A 21,141-nucleotide genomic window follows, 5' to 3' on the forward strand; every position below is an offset into this window, starting at 1 on the left:
CTGCTAAGACCCCGTGGCCTGTGCTCAGAAATGGTCCAGACAAGTTAGAGTAACAGGGCAACAGTAAGTTCTCCCTCACAAGTCTTCTGGCATGTGTTTGTTGTCAAATTTCTCTCACCTTTTTTTGTGGAGGTTTTTGCAACAGGGGAAAGTAAAGGAAATCTTTATTACTGGCCAAAGCTCATGTCTGTTTACTAAGCAAACATTCTCTCTCTACCCTAATACACGTGGTTTTACCTTTTAAACTGCCAGCTGGCAGATTTTACAAGAGTTATGATATGACAGACTATGGGAAAGGAGCATTCCTAGGCAGCAGGTGAGGCTGGCCAGACCTGTCATTGCCATGATTAGTTTGTAAGAATTATATCCCACTTTTGTTAATAAAAAATGAACAATAAGGAAATAGAGAATGAGCTTGCACTTTAGTAATCTGCCAAAAGGTTTGACTGCTCTTACTTTTCCACTTGACCTTGCTACAGGACTAAGGAGCAATTATTTGTTACTAAAACATTGCCACTTATCTCCTATTTAAATTTGCATATTTTAACTTGAGCTGCAAGATCATGCTATGATTTCAGCTACTAGATTAAAGGATCCCTAATACTGTGTTTCTAGGTAGGCACTGAGAGATGGGGACCAGGCTACCTCTCAACTTTGCTGCTAGTTCCTTAAGCCTCGTGACTTCCAAAACAACAGATTCAAATATGAGGACAAGCATCAGTGGTCCTTGAACATCTTGGGTGTAACAGCCCTAAGCTGTGTCTGTCCGTGAGGTTTGGGAAATGCTGTTGTTTGCTCTGAAAGCCTTTGCCCTTGAATACAAGTACACTCAGCTCCCCTTTTGCTCCACAAAGTTAACAGAGACATGCCTGTGGGATGACTACCCCAGTATTTACATATTTATGCTCTGTCCTGTATTAGTCAGTGTTTCTGTCGGCAGCTCATAACCTTTGGTCAGGTCTAGGATCCGCCTCGACTTTCTACAGTTGTGCTGCAAGATAGATTCCTCCTGGCAGTCCAGAACACTTTGGGGAGGGGTAGGGAGGTTATTATCCTTAACAGGATAAAGTCTTCACACCTCATAGCAACAGCACCTCTTGACTTCCCGGGGCAAGCACTGCAGAGGAGGGTTTCAGGAGGCTGCAGCACACCAGATGACAGACTGCTGGGCTGTGCTTGGCCATGGGATGGGTGCTGGCAGAGGGGCACAGAAACATGGAGGGAAGGAAACTCTCATTGATAAGACAGAGTCATCTGTGGCCATCCCTACAGGAGGAAGACCCTGATGTGCAGAAGATTAAGCTGCATTGAAGTTCACTGTCATCCAACATTGCCTCAGCCTCATTCCCTCAGGACTTCCTGAGCTGGCACTGCCACTTAGAAGAAATGCCTGGCCCACCTTCACCTTGAGGTACATTTCCAAGTTTATCCATATGGTTTAGGAGCATAAACCACACTGCTGTCGACAGAGATTTTTTTTTTCCCCTGAGGCTCATGTTCCTGTTTCACTGAGAAGTAGCTGAAATATCTCATATAAAAACAACATTCATAACAATGAAAAGTTATTTTGTCTTTTACAAGAGCAGGGGCTCTATAGAAGCCTTTCACAGTCCCAAAAGCTCTAGAAAGGCCACTGAGAGGAATATTGTAGGATTTGGATCCATAGCAAAAGACAAGTCTCATCACTCCCACTGACTCCAGCTGGCATTGGACTGGATCCACATGTGAAATGTAAGCAAAATACCCTCAGAATCCTTCACAATATAGTGGATTACAGCTAGAGTGGTTTTTATTTATAAAAAACGAGGTTATAAAACAAGGACATTGGTATGTCCAGGGCCTTCCTTTCCCACTCACCAAACATTTAGGGGAAAAGGCAAAGAGACTGTTCTCACATGCATGGATACATCACCTCTTCAGCAAACATGTCCACAGATTTGTTTTCCCAGCATAAAACTAAAACAAGCAGAGAAATATTTTTCTTCCAGTGTTTGCTTTCTATTTATTTTCTGTTGCTACCTTTGTGCCTGCAGCAACGTCAGTGTTCCTGAGCCCCAGAACCCACCAGTTTTGCATCTGCTGCCTTTCAAACCCCAGAGGATGGCACTAGAGCAGCTTTTCCTTTGGAGCTGGAAGTCACAAGACTATTTCAGAGTTGGGGTGAACAGGCAGAATGCCGGGAACATAAATAGGGGCTTCCAGCTGGGTCAGGGATTTGAACTGGGATGGGACATACCACCTCAGTTGTGTTTTTAGCAGATTTTTAAGGAATTGGAGCATTAAGTTACCTTTTTAAGAGTTGTTGTCATTATTATTATTATTGTTATTATTATTCCAAGTTTCTCTGTTGTTATCTTTATTTCTCTGTCTTCTTGACTGCTCATAGAAAGCAAAATACTGAAAGGTCACTGGCAGATTCAAATTCATTTTTGAAGGTAAGCAGATAACTGCAGGGATTTATTCACCCAGTTTCAAGTGGAAAAAATATATCATCAACTTACTGATAAAAAAAAAACCCTAATCTAACTGCACATATCTATCCAGGGCAACCTCACAGTCCTGTCATTCAAAACTTCACTGTTCCTTTTTCATTGCCAGTTGCATCACTTTCTGTGTTGAAAAGCGACAATCTCTTCTGCGCAAAGATCAAGGACTATAAATTTTCATATTCTTGGCACTATAAGAACCATAAATAACAATTTATCAAATGAATCTCACTTCACTAGGTGTGACTTTCACAAACTTGTATAATGTGTGAACTCATTTATCGCTCAGAGACCTGTTAAAGAGGCAGCCACAAAAGCCCATTGCATTGTTTGAAGCCTAAACCTCAACATCGTTAATTTCTAAGCTAGTTTCTGGGTACATACAGAATTCAAATCCTTGTAAAATCTTTTTAATTTCCTGCTTTTGTTCTCTCTGGGCACACAGAGGGGACTGGTAAGATATTTCGCTTCCTTTTTTTTTTTCCACATTACTGGTAAACTCCTTCAGCTTCAGCCACAATGCCCATAAACAAAATTCATGTCAGATAAGGCAAGGCTTCCAAGATAGACAGTTATTAGCTCAAAGCCAGAGTGTTTCATTTTAGCTTTCATCCCCATTTAAACCATGAAAACCTCAGTAAGTATTGAATTTAAATCCACTGTCACTTTCTCCAGGCCCTTGTCAAAGGACTCATTATTAGTTTCTATTTTACAGTACCTCCTAGATCCCAATGCTGAGAGAGACCACACTGCATAAAGTAGAGCTGCATGTACACAGAGAGCAAGAAGCAGCCTCTGTCCTGGGGCATTTCTGACCCCAGGCAGACCAGACAAAAGGTAAGAAAGAGGTGCTATGTTTACAGCATGTGTCACTCAGCAGGTCTCTGGGTTCAGAAGGATAGCTCAGGATTCACAAGTCTTAATCCAGGACCTTGTCTACCACATCAGATTTTGTTGTCCTCTTATTAAACAAAATGAAGAATATGTATATAATAAAGGGTACATGTGGATATAACAAAGTATATGGATATAAACCTTTTTGTAAGAAAGATTCTGTCCTTCTTACAGGAGCAACCACAAAACTTCATAAGCCTCTTGGATCCATCTGAATCCTCTCCCTTCTCAAAGTATGTGCTAATGGCCCCCGATGACTTGCTCTCACACAGAAACATCAGTTCACCAGAGAATCGTTTTTCAGGAGAGCACAGTGTTTGGATATGTATTTACTGAAAAGGATCTTATAGATTTCTGGTTGCTGTTGGTCCTGTTGCCCTATTTCCATGTGCCAAAAGGGTGAGCAGCACATTGCCTCTAAGAAGGACTGTTATCCCCTGCTCTAAGGCCTCCAGGACTAGGCAGCTATCAGGAGAAAGGTAACTGCACAGGCAAGCCTGAGCTGCTAACTTCCAGCCAGGGCTGCAATGTGTATAAAACCCTGGCTGCCGGATGGAGACCTCGGTCACCACAAGCCCTCAGCATTGGCAACATGACTGCTTTCCATGCCAAGCTGCCTTAAGCCTGTCAAAGTAAGTTTAATTGTTGCTTCTCTTCTCTGCACAGCGCCCAGAAGCATGACACAATACTGGCTAGGCCAGCTGTCCCAGAAGAACACTTCGGGCAGGGAATGGCTGCTGTCTGCCTCCACCCTCATGGCTGAGGATGTCTCTTGCTGCAAGCCATCCCCTCAGTACTGTGCCCATGGCCCACAGAACAGGGCTTGTGGTACTTTGCAAACTGGGACAACATTACAAAGGAGCAACTGGGAACTCCAAAGCAGAGCAACAGCTGGCAGCAGCACAGCAGAGCCCTCACTTCTGCTGTGAAAATCACCATTTCTGTGATTTTCCACCCAAATCATTGTGCCTTTTGAAGGAACACAGACCTGTGTCATTCTGAGTTACAGTCAGACTTGTGGGTGCCACTAATTCTGCTAAATGAACAGTAAAATAGAAAGAGACAATGTTGTAAGCAAGCGTGCTGCAGAAAAAGAGCCAAAAGGAACACACCAACAGCATTTTCAAAAGCCACCTGCCGCAATATTCATGGTGTGACTCACATATCTACTAAAGTACTGCAGAAACTCTGGACTAGTTACACAGTTCGCACCAGGAGTTAATGTAAAATTAAGTCATCCCAAATGGTCATTCAGCCTAAGTAACTAGGGTTATTGACAAGGGAAGGGATGAAATAAAATGTTCCTGTTGTTCTAGACAACAAAAAAGACGCTAAGGAAGTAACTTTATAACCTGAGAAGGGTCTGCAGCTTTAAGAAATTCTCCCCTAAAGGTTGTAAAGCTTTTACTATGCAAAGTATTTTTGCTATTATATACACTGGCGGCCACTAAGTGCAGCTATTATTTCTGGCGGTCATTCAGAGAAGGTCGGGACTGATAAAGTGTTTAACAGAGTTTGTTTGGGTAGGTTCATCTGTGTTTTTTAACCACGCATAAAGTCTTTTGTGTCCTTTTAAAAGATGCTGCATGTTCCTGAGTCTAATAAATTACAGTCTTTATTTTTATTTGCCATCTTTTATTATTTATCATGCCACAGCAAAGAATGTCTTATTTACAGTGTCCATGCTTTTCTATATGGATGCCTGGACACAGGCATCTGAAAAATAGGACGATTCTTTGCTGTGGGGCAGGGGTGCAGCCTACACAGAGCTCCCTTCCTTGGGAAAAGCCATGTAGAGTTGTGACCTGTTGCTCTTGTTCCTTACACCTTGGAGTGAGTTCATGCTTCAGAGGAACCCAGAGGGGAGATTGCAATCAAAGGGCAGGGAAGCAAGAGCTATGTTGAAAGGTTGTAGCAAGCAGCCCAAGATGGAGCTTTAAAAAAGGAAATGTTTTCAGGACATGTGAGCAGCAGGAAAAATATCCTAACTAGTTGGGATGGACCGTGCTAGCATTTTAACACTTCCACTGGATGAGTTTGGCAGTGCAGGATTTGAAACCTAACCCTGTTATAAACTCTCTGTACTGCATGGAGTAAACCAGGGGAACTCTCAGCACCCCACTTCCCTGCCTCGCTGCACTGCATGGCTGCAAGGTGGCACCCTCTGATACTGTTTATGAGTACTCTGTGTCCAAAACCTGAAATGAAATGTTGCCAGAACCCCATTGCTTCAAAATGCTGTGCAAACATTTGCTGACTATGAAGCAGGTGAGAATATGTATTTTACAGATGAAAAAGTAAGACAGAACAAACAGCTTCTAGTTAGTGATCACTAGTGAATGTGTGCCCCATATTTATGACACAAATAACTTCCATTAGTGTAAAAAGACATTTAAATTCTAAAGTGAGAGGATCCTCACAGCTGACAACCATTCCATACAGTTCATAAAGCTTCCTGTATCCAGAGGTAGCACTGTCCTGAACTGTCCTGGTTTAGGTCCCTCTGCCACTTACCTGAGCTTATCTGCTACAAAAATCACACGCCGCTCCAACAGGAGAGAAGCGAAGATCCGGATGATCTGACGAACGCTAAGGCACTTGAAAAGGCACTCAAAGTCCACGTGTTCCAGGCGCGAGTCCATGGGCCTCCGCAGCTCAATGACCTGAACACATCCAACAAACATCAGTCAGCATCACTGGCCAGGGCTGACAGTGCCAGGGATGCCCGGCACCCCAGCCTGGGCCTCCGGCACTGCTCCATGCTTTCCTTTCTCCTTTTGAGGGGACACAGGGAATGAACCCCGTCCCCTTTGGCAAACTGAGGCTGGAGGCAAAGCACTCCACAGAAATGGCATATTGCACAATTCACTATCAAGTAATTCTTCCCAGAATACAGCTGTGTGCATTGCTGTCATTTCTGAGCATATTTCTCCCTTCTAAACACTGTGAGAGATGTAAAGCTTGGCTCAGTCAACAGTATGAAACAAGTAACAACTGGAAACACTGGAGCTGGAAGCTTACAGGGTTAAAACAGTCATCAAGACAATGTAAATTTGGTTCTAAGCTTGGCTAGCAATTCATGTTAACATCTAGATAGGAGCCAGGGACCAAACTAAAAGGCCAGGCAGAATTTAAACCAAATTTACTCAATTTCCACTCTTCCATGATGCATAATTCACTAAATAATGTTTAAAACCTTTTTTTTTCACATATATCTTTTCATATAAAGCTATGTACATATATATATATATATATATACTTAACTGGGGAGTCAGGACAAGGCCTTAGATGGTGACTTGTGACATCCCTTTAAAGTCTAATTTTCATACTTCATCCATGACCTCAGGCCCTCTCCTTCCTTTTCTCAAAAGTCTTTTGCTTGATTCCTTTATTATATCTTCCTTTTACTCTGCAATTGACATGCTCAGATGTGGAACTTGAAGGCAGAGGACAGAAAAAAGAAGAGGGAAAAATAACATGAAGAGAGTAACAGAAGGAGAAAAATATGAAACGCAAGAGAGCAAATGATGGACTATTGAGGAACTGAGGAAAGAGAAGGGAAAGGGAAAAAGTTGTCCAACTTGAAGTTGTGTTGAAATCTCTAAAGACATATTAACAGGAACATATATACATCTCCTTCTTCCCATATGTCCAAAAATCACCATCACTTTATCGTTTTAGACTACTTTTATGTTTTCATGCACATGATACCATTTCCACAAGCATGCCATATCAGGTTTAAACTGGAGTAGGCCTTACAAAATTCCTCACAAACAGTATTTGTGTACAGATTTGATTTTTTTAAGCCTGAAATACAGAAACATTATGATGCCAGAATATTGGACACCCATCACTGAGCTGCTGCCCCAAAAAGCAGTAAGAAACAAATTGCAGAGTGACGGTGTACCAGGAATGCCTCCTTGGGAAACGCTGCCTGCCTACCTCTTCCTCATAACCAGGAAAGGTGCCCACCTCCATTCCTTAGCATTGGGATTGCAAGCTCAAATCAAGTTTATGTGCCAAATCACAAAGAGCTTATTTTACTGAAAGACTTCCAACACTAAAATGTTGCTGCGGGGTAGGATGCAATGCAAGTTACGGCAGCTTTTACAAATACCATGGATGTTTTCTGTTGCCTGGCAAAGCCTTCTGCTTCACTCTGCTCATCACAAAGGAATATACTGTCTACTTCCCAATTAATCATCATCTTTGTTTAGGCAAGAGGAGCCACAATGGAAGGACAAGATTCTGTTCCTAATTAAGCCAGTGCATTCCATTTAAATAACGAGTTTGTACTAGCATAACAGAGGGCAAAGCTCAGCCAGAAGAGAATTGTTTGTTTGCTTGGAATTATCTCAATTTTTTGGGGGGGAGAGTTCAGGAGCTTGAGTAGACGATAGAGAAGTTGCAGATCCATGGTTCCCAGATATATTCACATCGAAAAAGAATTATCAGATCTTTCCACTGTTACTCCAATCACCCTTTCAGCTGTTGCATCTCCAGCAGAAACACTTGTAACTTTAATGTGCCTTGAAAGTCACTTACACAAGGAACCCTTTACATTTCATACCAACTGGCATTACGGGCCCACTCCACTGAAGTCAGTGGCCTTACATTTAGAAAAAATATGATTTAATGTAAAAATAGTAAAGGTACTGTAAAACTAACCCTAAGGAGTGCAAAATAACCCTTAAACAGGATTTTTTTTTTAACTGCTTTCACCAACTGGGACAAATTCTATTCCTATCTTCAGTAATGTATCCACTCTATATGCTTGCCCATCTGAGGGGAGCTACTGTATGCTTCCATAAGGGCATGCAAAGAGCAAAATTTGACACAGCCTCAAGTTACAAAAACTTTTCATCGATATTGCCATTTTCCAGTAAGGCATATGTTGTATAATGGTAGGCTTCTAGCTACTTGAGTCAGTAATAAAAAGAAATTATATCTATTATATGTATGTGCACACATCCACAAAAGAACTTTTACATGACATGCTTTTCTTTGAGGGCCAGTTAAAGGATATTTATTACCAAAGAGAGCCATTTAAATGCTGCTGGTCACTCCTACCAAGGCCAGAACCAGCAGTAATGAGTTTTGAAATAGCAACCAGCTGCTGAACTGCTCAAGTACAGACAGCATGGGAAACTCACACTTGCCTGTTATCACTGTGATAAAGCCCAGCAATGCTGTAGTCTGTGAACTACACTAGGCCAGGCCATACTGGGACATTTGTGTTGGGGGTTTTTTTGCTTAAACCCAACCTACTAATAAACATAAAATAATAAATAAATAACAATAAATTGGCTTATAATCTAGCATTAGCATATTGACACTGGTGCAATTCCTGCACTGCTCAGTTTGAGGGTGTGCCATCTCACATTCTTGCAGTATCTGTATGTCTCCTCCTGTTTTTCTTTTGCTGTTTAATACTGGAGTGGTAAGGGGGAAGACTTTTAATGTTTGCAGTTGCTTTTTACCTCGTTTCCAGCTCCAGGCAGAAAAGTTTTGACTTTGATTGTCTTTCCAGGTGCAGGAAAAGGAGATTCCATCAGACTTCTCATAAATGGATAAACCAGGGCAGCAGATATTCCCCGTCTCCTTTCAACCTCATCCAGGATCTAATTCATTAGTAAGACATAAGAGAGAAAGAAACAGAACCTGTCAGCATCACATACACTTTTGAAGTGTCTCTTAACTCACATGTGCCTAAACATGTGGCATGGCACATCTAAGTTTAATTCTCTGCCATGCATTTCTTCACTACTATCAAGGCTAGGGGATTGGATCATACCCCAAAAATGATGAATTTTTCAGTTACAAAATAGAGCCTGCTTGTGAATGCAGTTAACACAGACTCAATGAAGAATGAACGAATCTAGAAAGGAGAAAGAAGACTCAGCATGACAAAAGGGATCTATATTATTGGGGTTTTGCCTGAATAACAGGGTGAGCTGAAGGAGAGAAAGATGAAGACAAATCGCATGATCGCAGGCAAGGTCAACATCATGTCTCAGTGGTACATCTTGAAATTTGTATTAAGGAGAAACACTTTCTTCTACCCTGGGCATCCCTTCCATTTCAACTGAGATGGCAGGAAAAAGCCAGAGCATCAAGAAAAGCAGTGCCGCCACACTATGATAGAGGTCCACCAGGAAAGAGCTCCTGAAAGGGTCCCAGCAGTGGCTGTCATGTCACAGTCTGTGCTGAGCTAGAGAGACACGAGCAGCCTCATGAAGCCTGCCCGGCTGTTCACACTGGGTGCCTGCATTATGGTCATTTTCTGTTTGACATAGTGCAGAGCAGGCAAGCTAATTTTGAAATAGGCAGATGGAACTTCTTAGAGAGAAGACTATTATTTTCTTCTCTCTTTGGTCACATGGGCCAACATAAATTAGATCACAGCTAAGTTTTCCCACATTAGACAGAGCATATAGATGATAAACCTAAAGAAGACGAGAAAGCAAGTTTCAAAGCAGTTAGTGGTTTGACCTGAAATGGTGATCTTTTAACCACCACTCAAGAGCAAAAGGCCATACAAGAGTTAGTGGGTCTGAGCCAGGCATTTGCTCTTGTTTCTCTTGGAAATTATTTTCACTGGAACAGAACATTAAAAGATACTTAAGCACAAGCTGGTGAATTGCAATGGTAGCTGGTGACAACAAATGCCAACAGAGGCATTTGCTAGTGCATGGTTTCCCCTTCCTCCTTGCAACATAGTAAAGGCCCCTATATACGTAACTCTTATTCAAGTCCATGGAAGTGGCAGATAACCATAAATGAGGACATGAATTTCATTCTTGATGTGATTTGCAGCATAACTATCCTCACCAAACAAAACCAGATGCCCAAATGGGATGCAGTAGTGAACCAGGGCTGTGCCCCAGGTTCCTTGGTGCTCCTGCACCCTGTCAGCACACAGCTGTAATGTGCCCAATACCCATCTCCTTTCCTGCAGTCACTGTTTGATGTTTTAGTTGCTGGAGTTGGGGGGTCATGTGTGTGTCATATGCCTGCCCTAACAACCTTCACAACACAAATAAAGAGGAGTATTTAAACCAAATAGAAGTTGAACAGATATAAAAGAGATCTCAAGAGATAAAATGGTTAAAAATATTTTTTGAAACCATGACCAAATGAACTGGCTGGAAGTTAAGATATCTGTGGTTCTCAAGTCTGTCTTATCAATAGGTATTACAAGAGTTAGTGAGCATAAAAGGAAGATGTGGATGATGAAAATAATGCAGGGTTATCAGAAATAGGATGAAAAACACTTTAAAACAGAGGAATGCTTTTGTTTTTCTGAGAAATAATATCCAAGATTTAATAACCCGTGGTCTTTCATCGCCCACATTTTACTGTAAAGACAACTATTCCTTGTTTTGACTAATTCAGAAAAATGCACCATCATGAGTTTTTTTCTCTTTTCACCAGATTTATCATCTAAGGACAACTGAGGTTCCTCTTACCAGGCTGAACAAAGACTGTCTCACTTTTCAAGAACTTGTGTCTCCATCCACACCACATCTGTCTTCAAAACCAACAGGGACACTAAGGCTCAAGCGCTTCCTCCTTCATTTAACAGTTTCCTCCAACCCTTTTCCAAATGTGGTTCTTGGAGCATGTGCTAGGGAGCCATGCTAAATCCAGCCCAGGGCTGGGGTCAGCCCCGTGTGCCCAACACCCTGTTCCCACCCTGGCGCGGTGCCGCTGGGAGGTGACCAGCCCTCTGCAGGACAGCACTGCTGACCCCAGCAGGGATGGGGCCTTTCATGGCCCAGCCCCGCCATGAACCCAGGAGTTGAAAAAGAGCACAGGTGTGTTACAGCCCCATTCAGGATCCAGTATGGAACTGAGCAGGAGCTTTTCTTCCTGCACGTACCAAGAACTCGACACACACAGGGCCCAGCCTGTCACAGTGCCTGGGAACAGGCCCTGCTGAAGCCACTGGAGTTACACTCACTCGTCAGCCTTGGAGTCACTTTGGCTGAATGACCAGACACTTTTTCCCAAGTTACAGATTGAACTGGAAAAGCAGATTATTTGCAATTTTTGTGCAATGACGTTCCTTGTCTGACCTTACACCTCAGCTACAGTGATACTTGGTTGTAAGGAAGATACTTACATTTTCTCCTTTTTTTTTTTTTTTTTTGCTTATTTTTCCCTCTCCCAAGTTTGCCTTTGAAAAAATAGCTCACTATCAAAATTAGATAAAAACATAATAGCAAATGAAGAGCCTCAGGAGATCTGTCCATACCAGGAGTCTGGTGAGCTGTGTGATCCTCCCAGAACAATGCATTCTGTTTCACTCACAGATATCTGTGTTTAGATACATATTATGTCTAAGAGACACTGTTATAAACCCTTTATTTCAGAGCTTTATGAAAGATGTCAGAAGCAGAATTGCAATTGACTATTGCAACCCAATTGTTGTTCTTCACACAAGGTTTGTGTTAAACAAAGTTTTATCTAGAAAAGATTGAAAGCTGCTTTGAAGATAACATTCTGTATGAATATTAGATTGTATGAACAATATAAATGCTATGATTTTTATTAAGTTCAATGATTTACATGTTCTTTTCAACTTTATTCTATATGAATGAACAAGAAAAATCTGTCTAAGGTGTTTGAGATATCTGAAGTGAAAACGTCTGGCAAATTAAAACCTTATCAATTAAGATTTGGCCAGTTAAAGATTATCCATGCTTTCCTAGCATCCTAGAATAAAAAAAATGTCAATAGTGTTAAGCATATAGAATTCACATATCAAATAGTCTTTTTTCTTAACCTTATCATTCCATGGGGTATTGGAGGAAAAGTGGTACTGGCCCATCATTCAAACTATAGATGCCAAGAATTACAGCTCAACACAGAACGGCTGTAGAAAACAATGGAAAAAACTTCAGGCAGCCAGATCATACAGACACCCAGATGTTTTTTGAATCAAATTCTGCCTCAGTCACAGAAGTAATAAGATTTTTTGATGAACCCAACAATAGGGATGGAATATCCAAAATAGCAACTGTAAAATAGTTATCTCCCATCAAAGGAAGAAATTCTTCCCGTCTGGTTCATCACTGTAGATGTGTCTCAGTAAACAATCAAATTAAAAAGCAATATTAAAAAAGTATCTTCTTACCTTGGAAAATAAGTCAAAACACCCCAGCCGGCTGATGACACAATAAACCTCAGGTAGGCGTGGGCCTTTTCCACTCGGCTGATAACAGCAAAAAGGAGATAGAAATTATATATTAAATTGGAGTCATAAGGAAATACACTTCTCTCTCTGATCACACAGTTGGTCATCATGTGACGTCTTTCACTGTTTCTCCAACAAATAGCTGCTCTTGGAAAAGTATCATATTTCTTCCATAAGACAGGAAGCTAAAAAGTGTAAATAGGGCTTATCCTCTTTGGAAATCACAGTGCATTGGAGCTGTAGTCCAATATCACTCCAGCTTGCAGCCATAAAAGCATTGAACTAGGACTGTAACTCATGCCTCTGCTATCTCTGTCCTCTGCTCCTGCTGCAGCATGAGGAGTGGGGCCACCCCGAGGGCCCTGTGCTGGGAGAGGAGATCTACAATGCTAAGGAAGGTTATGATGGACTCAGTTCCCCCCTCACTCCATGGTGTTCAGAGAGAGCTCAACATACAGAAAGCAAGCCCGCAGATCTAAACAAAGGCAAGCTGCATGAGCAAATCATTAACTTCCTCCAATTAATTCATGATAAACATGAAACTCAAATAACTTAAACAGTGGCAAGTATGAATCAATGATGCACATCCCCCCAGCCCCCTCCCCAAAAAAGCCTGTCAAGATCATCCTCTAAAACCATCCTATATAAGATATTTCCTAGAAAAGCAAATGGTATTTCCTAAGCGTACTGGACTCTTCTACCCTGCCTATACTACTGCAGGGAAGGCCCACCAGTACTGTGCGTGAAAGATGGATATAGCCACTGGCTGGATTCAGTTGGATTCAGCTTTTTTACTGGAAAAGAAGTAGAATTAGGCCAATGTTGAGCACTTCAGAAAAAACACCCTCACTGCAAGGTCCTCAGGGCAGAGAGCTGGTCTGCCTGTGTACAGTGTGTGCTGGAAGCAGCAACATCCATGCATAGCAGCTTTCCACTGTATTTTTAACAAGCTGCGATGCAGCATTCCAGTATTGTGTAGTTGCAACTGGTTTTCACCAGATCAGCAGGCACACACTTCCTGGGGGCTGTTATTTCAACAAGGCAGCTTGTTGACTTCAGATGAAGTCACATGCAATCCCAAGATATAATGCAAAGAAGTCCTGGCGCTGCCTCATCCAGGAGCTACATCCATCACAGCACAGAATGGCAGTGGGAACACTGGCAAACCCCAGAACCTCAGCAGCAAAAAGCTGAAAGGGAGGTTTGAGACAATAGGCGAGGAGGCTGCCTACATCCTTGTGTCTTATGTCTGCGTTGCATGAAGTGAAAAGTGACTGTAAAAGAACCACTTGGCACCACTAGCCTCTTTGTGCAGCTGTACATTACTGATGTGCAGCAGTGACAGAACCATTTCCATCAATAACCACTCCACGATAGAGGAGCTCAGTCACTGTTTCCATCAGCTTCTGCCCACTTGTACATTTAGCCAAAGTGGCTGACGATGTCCTCTGTATCAACACAGAGGTCCAGTGTATTTTTCTCTTTAAATCATCATTAGATTCTGCTGATACAGTGATTAGCTTCCCCGCAGTGTGTTTGACATTCACATGCCACAGAGATGACAATCAAGAGAAACTGAGGGGTAGCTGTGCTTTTTAAATCTGAATATTGCAATCAGGACTTGGACAGTCAGCAGGTGCCTGCCTGTTATAATAAAGACCACAAAAAAATACCAAAGCTAAGTGAATACAGATGAGTCTATTTCTGGATCCGAACCTGCTCACTACACGTCACATCTCTGAAAAAGCAGAGCCCTTTTTTGTCCATATTAGGTATAAAATCCTTTCTAAAGGCACTGAGTGATTATATCAAGCATGTGGGATTTTGGTTAAAATCATTGTGTCAAATCTGCAGGAATGCCGAAGCCATGCCAGGAGCCTTGGATAGCTCCCAACCAAGAGCTGTCTCACTGAGTGCCAGTAAAAACAGCACATTCCTGGGTCATCTATAAGACCAGAAACAATAACTGCTTAGTGCTTACTCCAAGATTCTTCTTCATGAAATATCATTGCTTTCAAACATCTTAAAGGCTACATGCCTGTGACAGCTGGGATTGTTCCCTCCTTGCACTCATCGTATAGGACATCCTTTTCTATTATTTCAGAGGCTTTTTCCTGCAAACAGCACAGCCTCACAGATGCATACACATCATCTGTAAGAGGCAGAAAGCAAAAGCCTCAGGCAGAGCCATTCTGAGGGGCAGGAATTCTCAAGTTTATAACACTGGCAACCCTTCACATAACCTCCCCTCTCAGCCATTAGTTTACATCTCAAAGATAGATCTAGAACACCTGCTCGTTGTGCTTTAGTTTGCTTCTGTCCCAGAAAAAAACCCATTGTATGGGACATGTCACTCCTGCCTGGAGTCATGTCTCCTTAGTAGGGGAGAGTCAGGCACAGCATCTGGCCAGCAGTCCTAGTTTAACTCCTCTCTTCCCAAAAGAGAGCTCTCCCAAGTTGCAGGGTGTGCTCTACAAGGCTTTACATGGCCTTGGAGCCATGTTCTCCATCCAAGGATCATTCTTGCACACAAAGAACGGGTCCAGTTCAGGAAAGTGATATGGTAAAGTAGCACAGCTGAGAGGCACCTGAGTGACTCTGCCTTGATGCACTGCACTCCTGAAAGAAGAGGATGAAAGAGATGATGTTTTGGTTTGGGTTTGTTTTCAATTTGTTTTCACGGAGTTCAGGATATTTTCAGCCCTAGATGAGTATCATGAATGAAAATGCTAATGAGTTTTGTTGATAACAAGACAGTTTCCCAAAAGGATGAACATAAACTGACAAGAACTTGCTTATGAGATGAAGAAGCCGAGATCTACATCTAGGCTGGTCCATGGGTGGCTCAGCACAATCCTTTTTATGGTGAGTTTAATCTGAATTTTAGTGACAGAAGCCCACTTGAAAACCTGCTTTGGCAGGAGAAACAAGAGGCTTTTGCTCCAAAAACTAAGCCTGCCATTTTAATCTTTCAAATCCCACCTCCCTGCCTGCATGCTTGAAATCTAGAGGAGCCTCCAGAGATTATCCCAGTCTGGCATAGCACTGAGAGTCTCTCAAACACTGCACGTGCCTGCTATCAAAGCAAGGCAGGTTGTCCCTGCAATGGGCACACCCACCAGCCATTCAGACACATAACCCAGGGTTTTGGGATTTATAAGATATTGAGGAGGTCATGGAGCATCAGGAAAGCTTCTGGTTTCACAGCCCTAGAAATAACTGGGAAATGCTAGCATGTTGACATCAGAGGAACCAAAGCAGAAGGGCCCAAACACAACATTTTGCCTCCTGCACTTCCCTCAGCTTCTTCCATCTCCTGAAGATTAACTGTGTGGAGAGAAAAAGCAGCAAAACCAGAACTACCAAACGGCAAGAAAGAGGAAGATCCGCCACAACCCTACCTGCCATCTCTAAGAAGCAGGAGTGCAGCATCAACCTGAAACTCCAGGACTGTGCTCCTTTCCCCCCAGAATGGGACAGGATTTCTTCCCCAAGATTTTCTAAATAATTCCCCAGATAGCATTATTCAGAAAACAGGAGGAAGCAGTAAGAGGTGCCTCAAGGCCAGGTGAAAAAGGACCATCAAAACTGCACTGCAGCAGCTGAGTTGTCTGAAGGAAGCAGCTTTTGCAAAGCACATGTGCTAGGCAGCATATCCAGAAACAAAGATGTGCTTTAACGGTGTCAGGAATCAGAACAATTCAAAAACACTGGGAGTCCAAAATGAATAGTCAGTCACAAGCCAGTTTCTATGGCAGCTCTTGATTCCTTGTTAGGGACAAGCCAAATTCAGACCATGAGAAAACTGTGGGTGTTTTAAATCCAAAAGCTCCTCTTAAAGTCTTGTTATTTGTGAAACATAAACTGTGAATGCCAGAGCACCCAGTGGGCACAGGGCTGTCAAAGGTGTTTGGGGGAGGGCAGGATGGAGAGAAGAAGGCAAGGAGAAGAAAACGTTTTCCAGTTAGCTTTTTTCAGCCCCATAAACATTTTGCATCCAACAAAAGTTGTTTTCACAACTCCCCTTCTCCTGGGGCTGACAGGAGAACAAACTCCCTTTTCCTGACCCCAGCAAATGCAGCATGAACTAGTCCCACCTAACAGCTGGTTTTCATGTTTTGAGGTACACACTTCACATTAAGGCATCTGCTCCTCTACTGACTCCTGGGGCTGCCTTGTCTTAACCTACAAAAGTAGTGGAGAAGCAAATTTTATGTGAGAGGAAAGAGAGGGGTAAGATGAAATAGTCCCTGCAAGGGTGTCAAAATCTCAAAATCATCTTTGCTGCTGATGTGCATTCACTAGAAAAGCTGTTCCACGATTGCCTTGGAGGTATCAAGACGTAACTGGGAAACTTCATGTTATCTATGGAAGTGTAGATTGTCTGCTGTGGTACAATAGGTTACATTCCTTCCTAATCCTGTTCCAAAATGAAACAACATAAATACATTTAAAGGGGATACTGTACAGGATTTATAGTACAAACAAAACATAATTGTCACTGTATCCCTTGGGGTAGTTTTGGCATGGTTTTAGCACACACACCCCAAAACCAAAAAAAAAAAAAGTCTGAAAGAATTTGAAATCTGAAAGCAAAAAAGAAAAAGTGGAGCAGTTTGTTCACATTACAAGATGCCAAAGGAGAACAAGGCTGATAAGACGCAATTGTTTCCTAGAGAAAGGAATCTGCACACCAGACTCTGCAGAAGACACAGATAGCCAGCCTCACAGGATCAGGCTGGCTGGCCCAGCCAACCATGGAACCTGCTGATGAGGCTGCCAAGTGCTCCAGAAGGTGTGAGACACCTCTCGCTGGGTATTACAAGAGCCTTCCCCAGGACAGCTGGGGAACATTTTCTGAGGAATTAGCCTCACAGCAGTTGGCTTGGCTTGAAGTGGAACAGTTTATAAGAATTTTAGGGTTTTCGTATGGTTCTATATTACACAGTGTGGCCCCACCTTTCTCTTACATAATGTCTGCTAAAAACTGCATGTAGTTCCCAAATTATGGTTATTGCATTTGACAGAACTTGCAAGTCAGGAATGGGACTAATTGAAGGAGATGCTGTGGCCTCCTGGACATCAGAGCTGCCCTGACATAAGCTTCCAAAAACTGCTCAGGAAACTGGAAAAAATGTGCCTCTGGCATATAAAGAGTGCCTGTGGGATTTACCTACTCCTTGTTGCCTGTACAAACTCTGTATTTGCATATATAAAATCAGAAAGTATGCACATGTCTGCAAACAGATCACACTGAGGAATACATCAGTGAGGCTGTTTCATCATGTTACACTTCATTGTTACAGTTTGTGAGCACAGCTGGGCCCTATGGAGAAGGCACTTCAGGTAACAACCCCAGCTCCACCATTTCTCCCAGCAGGACAGAAAGAGGTTGCAGAATCCAAATAACAGTAGATATCTGCTACTTTTGTGATTTCCCCAGATACAGGAAATGCTGACGTGTTTTCTCCACAGCTTCCAAAATTCTTTTTCTTTCCAAGCACTACACCGTGCCAGTTTTGCTCTCAGAAAGCATAGCAGGATTCGCCCCAGAAAAGGCACTGTTATCACTCCTTTCTTTCCTCTGCTGGGTAGGGTGTACCAGTGAGATGAGATATGTCAGATTCTATATGCCAGGTTTTGGAATCCAGGTTAAAAATTCTGAATTAAGTGATCTCCCAGGGTGAGAGCAGCAGATCTGATTTACAACTAGCTTTAGAATTATTAGATAGATATACCAAGACAGTACTTATTATTTTCCCTTTTTTTTTTTTTTTTGCTATCTGGTTGATTGATTTTTGCCACACCCAATGGAGAATAAAAGTAATATCCAATGCTGTCTCAAAATACCATTGCATAAAAGTGTGTACTACTGATTTAATTCTGTTGCTGGTATTTCCTATTGTGCTAACCTATCTTTAGCACCAGCTGAAAGTCAGTGTTCTACTTTTATGCTGTCTTTAACGTAGGGTGAATTTCACTGAGCCTTAAGTGACTAGAAAAAGCCCATGTTAATGTGTCATTGACAAACTGATCCAACATTCCTGTGTATAAATCTTTTTCATTGTGGTTGATTATTTCAATCTCAACCTAGTCCAGGATCAACTATTTTGCATTTCACAAATGTAAGCTCTGTGCACGATTACAAATTTGCTAATATTCTCAGAAAGATAAAAGTCTTAAACCACCTTCACCTGGTAGAGTGAAAACATTCTCTGATATATTTCTAGGCAAAATTTTCTGAGCTTTTGTTGTTTTTTTCCAAATATACCTTATTATCCTCTTATATGACAGCTTATAAAACCATCATTGAATTGTAGTGTTGTCCTGCATCTTGTTATGCTTATTTACACCAGCAAGGATACCTTCTAGGTTCTTCCCTTGTTTATCCCTGAGTCTCCTCCCGACCAGCCCTTGATTTACTGCAACACAAGCCTTCAGTGACCTTTCCTGCCCACATATAAACCCTGTTGTGGCCCACTTTGACATACTGTGTTATATGGAGTGAGTCTCTGTGACAATACCTATGGCAAATACCACCCCCAGAACTGATAAACAAGTTTCCTGTTATGTTAGTTTAAATGAAACTTCTTACAAATAGAGGAACCACACACAGCAATACCTCCCAGACAGAGCATCTGCTGTTTGCATGACAAGGATCTTTGCCATGGACAGAGAGCAGGGTAAGAGCAGGGTCAGGCACAGGCAGCACTGAAGGATGGAGGGTGCTGTTCTAGTGACAGCGAGTTGCTCTGTCAACTAGAAGCCACTGAAAGCTACTGAAGGCAGGTGTTCCATGCCTGAAAAGATGGGAAATTGTGCCAGAAGGAGAAGGGAGGGCAAAGTGCCAGTGCCCCTTTCTCTTAGATACGGTGGACCTATTTATAAAGCTGCTGTAGACATTCATTTTGCACAAAGAGTAAACCAAAGACTCCTGCAGCATCCAATATCCATATAAGCTTTCCAAGCAAGTGTAGGCAACTGTCATATGAACAGTACAGGAGCCATAGCTCCCTACCAGTCACTCAAAAACAGCTCCAAACCTATCCAGGAGGTGATGAGCACAGGCCAGCATAGGAACAACCAATTGCTGCCATCCAGTCAGGTCTACAGGATGGATACCAAAAATCTCTGCACTGTGCTTCAACAGCCTCAACACACTTTGCAAGCCTTTGTGCTGTTCCCTCCCCCTGACACACACACACACACACTGCCATGTTCTCAGTTTATCAATTGTCCAGTGATTTTTCTGGTGATGGGTAGGCTGAGTCAGGTCCCCACCTCACCCATTGACCAGCCCTGGTCACAAGGACAGAATAGGAGCCTCAGAAACTAGACTTCCCACTGCTGGCACCAGCTTTGCTTTCATGATCCTGAGCAAAGGGTGATGGGAGTGTGCTGTCCACCACTGCTGCCCTCCTACTCATCAGGGTGGGTTATTTACCTACATCACAGGCCTGCTGCAGATTGGTTAGGCAGTGCTGGCAGAGTCCTTTGGAGATGTGAGCATCTGCCCAAGAGATAAACACTACTCACAAATGTTTAGAAATACCAGGCTTGCCTTTGTTTGCAGTGTTGTAGTATTTCTGATTTTGCTTGAAAGTACACAATAAAAAGAATTTATAAAGTAAGCGCTTACACATTCTTAGGAATTTCCTACAAGCCTGGGGATCTATTTGATCAAAACAGCCATTACAAATTCTTACTTTACTTGAGAGCTCCTCACATTTCCAGATTTCAGAGTGAGAAAATCCTCATTTCTTTTTTAAACCATGAGAGACATCCTCAAAGTTCAGCGTACAGTTTGGAGATACTGTTTAACAGAATTCTGCATTTTGAGGTGAAGGTGATGTACTTACCAACAGCCTCCTGCAATAGCCAAACCGTCGGCTCCCATCTTCCCCAGTCAGCATGAAAGAGAAGGTCTCACTAGAAGAAAGTAAATTGCCCAGATCTTACTGCCAGAACTACAGCATAGCTTAGAAAGGGATAAATGCCTTATCCAGTGAGAGATTCTACCCACTGGAGGGTCTTCTCTTTTTCTGCCCTTTATTAGGACACACTGTGGGAAAAACTCCCTCAGCAGTAGAGCAAAAATATCTGCAGGGCTGAGAATAACCTAGGTGTCTTATTAGCAGAAGAGATGGATGCTGAATTCAGGAACATGGCATCCCTTTGTACTGCAGAAGGAACACAAGAATCAGATTTTGAGGGCAGTATTGAAACGCTCCTTTACATTTAGATAGATCCTGTCTTTGGACTGAGCTTTGCTCTTTAAGGGAGAACCCTAAATATTCTCTAAGAGTAGAGAAATCATTTTCTAATCCAGAAACAACATAGATTTCCAAAATCCAGCTCATTTTATATCTCTGTCTAGGATAAGTAGCATTTGTGACAGAGCAGTAAAACAACAGTTTGAGGTTATAATTACAGAAGAGGTAAAGGGATGGGTCTGTGAATTTGTGCCTGGGCTGAGGCACATTCCTGACTGCTATGCAAATTTTAAATGGCGTTATATAAAACACTTCTTTGTGCTGGAATGCCAGGGTTTATATAATTATA

General features: G+C 42.3%; 1 protein-coding gene across 8 annotated transcripts in view; it reads right to left on the bottom strand.

The window, feature by feature from the left end:
* Positions 1–21,141, bottom strand: part of ST5 (suppression of tumorigenicity 5) — a 172,761-nt gene that overhangs the window by 19,423 nt on the left and 132,197 nt on the right. For all 8 annotated transcript variants that reach the window (XM_017810375.1, XM_017810392.1, XM_017810415.1 and 5 more), the window contains 4 exons: positions 20,439–20,508; positions 12,520–12,597; positions 8,861–9,001; positions 5,895–6,043 (listed from right to left, as the gene is read on the bottom strand). In XM_017810375.1, coding sequence (XP_017665864.1) covers positions 5,895–6,043; positions 8,861–9,001; positions 12,520–12,597; positions 20,439–20,508 — 438 coding nt within the window. The remainder of the gene's footprint in view (positions 1–5,894; positions 6,044–8,860; positions 9,002–12,519; positions 12,598–20,438; positions 20,509–21,141) is intronic.

The sequence above is a fragment of the Lepidothrix coronata genome, unplaced genomic scaffold (genome assembly GCF_001604755.1).
Source record: "Lepidothrix coronata isolate B3197 unplaced genomic scaffold, Lepidothrix_coronata-1.0 Scaffold1, whole genome shotgun sequence".
NCBI classification, from domain to species: domain Eukaryota; kingdom Metazoa; phylum Chordata; class Aves; order Passeriformes; family Pipridae; genus Lepidothrix; species Lepidothrix coronata.